Source organism: Eucalyptus grandis, chromosome 1, assembly GCF_016545825.1.
Source record: "Eucalyptus grandis isolate ANBG69807.140 chromosome 1, ASM1654582v1, whole genome shotgun sequence".
Classification (NCBI taxonomy): domain Eukaryota; kingdom Viridiplantae; phylum Streptophyta; class Magnoliopsida; order Myrtales; family Myrtaceae; genus Eucalyptus; species Eucalyptus grandis.
In genome coordinates, this window is record NC_052612.1 from 7,592,682 (window position 1) to 7,597,648 (window position 4,967).

General features: G+C 39.5%; 1 protein-coding gene across 1 annotated transcript; it reads right to left on the reverse strand.

The window, feature by feature from the left end:
• Positions 1 to 432: 432 nt before the first annotated feature.
• LOC120295053 (GTP-binding protein SAR1B-like) lies at positions 433 to 3,490 on the reverse strand. Its single transcript, XM_039316238.1, has 5 exons — positions 3,349 to 3,490; positions 2,209 to 2,273; positions 1,999 to 2,099; positions 1,765 to 1,798; positions 433 to 606 (listed from the first exon to the last, which is right to left on the reverse strand). Exons 1-5 carry the CDS (start codon positions 3,488 to 3,490, stop codon positions 433 to 435), a joined length of 516 nt encoding a protein of 171 aa, XP_039172172.1.
• Positions 3,491 to 4,967: the final 1,477 nt, after the last annotated feature.

The window sequence follows — 4,967 nt, forward strand, 5'->3', positions numbered from 1 at the left end:
CGAGATGAAAATATATTTCTACCCTTCAAAAGTCATGTACACCGGACTGTGCTCACTAAGAAAAGGAGGTTATCGGCTACAACGAAACGAAATTGGAAGGTGTTGTGTAGTGATTAAGAGGTTGAGGGCAAAGGTTTGCCATTGTTGACACCCATAGTTGATCAGTTGTCAATATACACATGCTTTGCATGAGGGCGAGAAATAGCCAATATTTGGGTAGAAGTAAGCTACACTCACGTACATAACGTATGAATGTCATCTTATGTGCATTAGACCATCAACAGGCGGGAGAATGGATGCATGGCAATTGACGGTGATATTAAGAAATACCACGTGTCTATTTATTGAAATATAATGATGAACGGTTGGTACTAGCCTGTTTAAGCACTGGCAGCAAATATTTTATTAAGAACGTTTCAAATATTATTCAAATTACCAAGGTAGCTCGTCCTCCGAAGCCGCATATGGGATATCTATCTTGTTCCCGAGTATGAGGAAAGGCACATTAGCAAGAGCTTCATCTGAAAGGAGGGCATCAAGCTCCCTCTTTGATTCTGCAAACCTCTCCTTGTCATAGGCATCCACCAGGTATACTACTGCATCAATCTAGTGATGAAAACTTGGAAGATCAATCATTTGGCATTAAACTCATTTGAAAATATGTGCAAAAGAGTTGTCCAAGTTAAATTTGTAAACTGGAAGACAAAAGGAGTTGAAAGTCACGGACTCACACATCGTCTCTGGCCTAAATGAAATATTTGGACAGGAGGAAGCTCGGCAACAGAGATGCAGGTGCAAATGCCAACAAATGAACTAAAGCTCTTTGCCTCTATATGTACCTTTTCAAGTTAGAACTGCTAAAGATGATCCATCTTTACTAGATAGAGAGCCATAGGTTAAACACTTCCACATTGTAGTGCGTTATCTTTCTCCTCTCATCCTCAGCAAATAATGTAAACTATCATCTTCACCTGTATGATCTATAACTAATATAGTTGACAAATAAATCATTTTTCACTTAAAGTCCAAGCACTCTATCTGCTGCATCCATCGGTCATGGTCGCAGATCACCACCTTCTGACCAAGCTCTTCACCGATATTAGTTTTTTGGTTGAAGAGATAGTTTTCCCGTTTTCCAAACTCATGGGGCAAAGAAGAAGCATGTCCATTGATATAACCTATTTGATTCAAATGCAACATGTCCGTTTTTGAAAAATCAGCTCTCACAAGCATTTCACCAACGGCACAACTGCCACTCGGCAATTGTCAGTTCTCTATATGGGAATAGAAGTGCCAAATCCAGTACCTTAGTGGTATTCAAAGTGACAGTGCCAAATCCAGTACCTTAGTTGTATTCAAAGTGACAGCCGAAAAAGTAAAGATTGCTTTTCCAGATATTGGACAAAATGGCAGAACGTAGTCTACTAGACAGCTAATAGTGGCAGAACGCTAGCAAGTCCAAGAGTTGCCATTGGTGGAGCCTCAGTTGTCCTCATTGCCTACAGTGAAAGAGAAGTCCAAAGAAGGAATGGCGACACTTTAAGGTTCAACCAAGACAATTAGATTCGGACACGACACGAGCTGACAGATCTACATACGGGATGATCACTTTCTTCTTTTTTGGTTTCAAAAGGCCGAAAATCGAAGTGGAATATGTACTTTTACCAACAAAAAAAATCGAAGTGGAATATAATGAGCACGAAACCATCAGGGTCCACAGAGAAAACACCCTTGTAATCCCATAAATAGGAAGCATCCCAGAACCTGTGCATCTGGCCGAATCCAAACTAACCCACAGCTAAAAATTCATACAAAGATACATAGAAATGTTTCATATTTCGCATTCATCAAAATATTTTTGTCATTAGCAGGCGCTCTGGTCTGGATCAGCGACATAACCGATGCACGAAGGAACAGCACAATCTTCCCAAGAACTTACAAATCCGGTTCTACCATGAGAAAAAAGATTCGATCAAAAAGAAGCGTTAAAGATCGCACCATGGCATAGTAATCTTTCCAAACTCTGCAAGCGATCTGATGACCCCCGAATCAAAAGCCTTGAACGCCGGGTTTGGGGTCGGCTGGTGCTGCACCAATCTCTGCAACCCATCAAAGAAAACATTAAAAAGAAAAGAACCCACATTCCGAAATCATCATTAGACAATCCCAGTTTAAAAAAAAAAACCGCATCCAAATCAGGAGCACGACCTCGTCCTTCAGCTCAGAATTGTTCAGCTCACTTTTAACTGGGTGAGTGGGTGCTGAACCAATCTCTGCCATTGACAGAACCAGACCAGAATTGTTCAGCTCACTTTCAACAAGCACGTTATCTTACCATGAACACGCTATACACATACATTATAGACTCAGAAATGTACCATAAACCCATGTTTGGGATTGTCTAAGCGCAAGAGTCATGCAATCAACTCACCAAACGACATGCAGAGAGGCCTCGAGAAACAAAAGGAATCAACGGCGAAAATAAGAACAGACAAAAAAAGCACAATTCTCGACCACGATAAGAGAAAAGGCAACTCCGAAACTGCGAGTTTCCATCGAAGGGGGTCTCTGTGAAGTCAAACGAAAGTACCCTGTCCTTCAACATGCGAAGGTTTGCTATAGCTAAATATAGGGTTTTGGGTAAAATCTCCTAAAAAATAGTTTTTCTTTTTTCCTTTTCGTTTTGATAGAGTTTTAGTCAGCAAGTTCCTTTGACGAATGAAGTGGTGTAGACCCCCCCGCCCGAAAAAAAAAACAAGAAAAAGAAGAGGAAAGGCTCCGTAAGAATAGGGGACTTGACATATCCTGCAAAACCATTACCAAAAGCCCATAACACAAGAACCGGCTAATTCGCTTCCCAACCATAGAGACATGATCAATTTGCCCATTTACCAGAAAATAGTTTGATGAATTGTGGGGCCATTGATGCGTTATATAGCTATTAGATCATTAGGTGATAACTTGAATGCGTGTATAATCGATGCAAGCTTGGCTCTTCATATCTTGTCCGACCTCGCAACCCTTCGCGGGCACGAAACAATGGCAATCGAGAGGTGGAGCGAAACTCTCTCGTTAACTCCAGACCGAGCGCTAAACTTCTATCCTATTGCTAAACCTAAATCTAATACATGACGACCTCACTTGTACCCTTTCTTGTTAGGCTATGCCAGTTGAAACTGCTGTCGGAGGAAAGAAGCCAGCCCGGTGTCGCTTCCGCAGAAGGCGTATTATTTCCTTTAGGAGTTCGAGAGATCTCAGTACTGAACTGGGTTTTGGCGGACGAAATATGCCAACAATGGAAGTGCCATTTTCACATCCGTTGTTACTCATTGTCAAGAACTCGGGTACCGACCTCGATTCCACCTCCATCACGACCATTACCGATGATAGCCAACAAGCACAGGAAGCTGCGATGTACAGTCGCGTCAAATCTTGTCTTGAAATTCTCTTTGATCCTCAGAAGCCACCAGACTCGCGACTGAAGAGCCATATATTCTGGCCCTGATCGAGTAGCAAGCTCGAAAAACATTCCAAGAACTTACATTCCCCTTCGCGAACATCAAACGCCAGAAAATCTCATCAGGCTGGCTCTTTCCCATGGAAAGACCGGTGTTTTTCTCCCAAAGGCGGCTTCTTTGTCACAGGACTTTCCTTGCAGATTCTCTTTGATACTTGCTGATAAATCGGAAGCGCAAAATGGATATACTGATGTGCAATTACCAGTTATGTGGCGATTCGGTGTCGAGTAACGTACGAGAGGCAAATGTCTCATTTTGCCTGAAATCGGAACTATATATGCAAACTGCTAAATTTACTTTCAGAACATCAATGCAACAACACAAGAAGCTCATAAGAAGTAGCAGAATGCTCGGTTGAGACATATCCACCCTTAAAAAGAAATCAACAGCAAAAAGTTTGAATGGTTCGTGCTCAATGACCAAACTTAAGGTCGAGTTTTCGACCCTTAGAAGGACCAAAAATACCAACTTTCTTATTATAAACTAGTAGTCCAGGCAGAGTACATCATTTGAGTACATCATTTGTGGAGAAATTAGTACCATTTCGGTATCTAATCTTGTTTATTTCAAAAGATTTTTGTTAGGCAGTTTGTATTAATTTTAGATTTACCCACTAACATGTAAAGTGATCACATGAGTGCTCGATCATTAAAATAACAATCAACAACCAAATAAAATATTAAATAAATAGCAAGGGAAAATAAGTGTCTAACACTAAGAGATAAATAAATGCCAATTCTAACTAAGCTAAAAGGAAGTCATAATCATATCGAGAGTGCGGAATTAAGGGCATCTATCTCTAAGACAATTGAAATCATAATGTAGAACCTTAAGGGCTTATACAATTTTGAAAGATTACCTAACAACTATTTTTAAGCTTTTCGAGGAATTCTAATTTTTGGAAATTTTCTTCTTCTTTTTTGAGAATTTTTAGGAATTTTTAATTTTTGAATTTTCTAAAGAAATTTATTTTCCGAATTTTTAAAATTTTCCATGGAGTTTTCTGAATTTTTGAATTTTTAAGATTTTCTGAATTTTTAATATTTTTATGATTTTCTGAGTTTTAATTTTTAAAGAATTTTCTGAATTCTCAATATGTTTAATGATGTATTAATTAATATTTTTGTGATTTTTAATATTAGAAAAAAAAAAAGGAAGTCGAACTGGGCCGGGTTGGACTACGAACCAGGCTGGCTCTAAGGCCCACTCGGAATTTACTAAATTGGCCCATTAAGTTTTTGAAAGATAGCCCACTCAGCCTCCAGCCCACTTCCATTTTCTATTCTCAGCTAACAAGCCCGAAGCCCATTTTCCGTTTTCGATTTTTCTATCTTTGGCCATTTCTTTTTATAGTTTTTTTTTTTTTAATTCTTTAATTCTTTTATTCTTTTTTTCACTTATCTTCTCTCCCTTTCTTGCCCAGGCTCCCCTCCTCCCCGTAGCCTCGCC

Bases quoted from the DNA above. Each gene is read 5' to 3' on its own strand.
- LOC120295053 (XM_039316238.1), bottom strand. From the start codon at position 3,490: ATGGCTCTTCAGTCGCGAGTCTGGTGGCTTCTGAGGATCAAAGAGAAT. The intron at 2,100-2,208 runs GTCGTGCTCCTG...GATGGGTTGCAG, and splicing joins ATTCTGAGCTGAAGGACGAG to AGATTGGTGCAGCACCAGCC. The intron at 607-1,764 runs GTTCTGGGATGC...TTTCATCACTAG, and splicing joins GGATTCGGCCAGATGCACAG to ATTGATGCAGTAGTATACCT.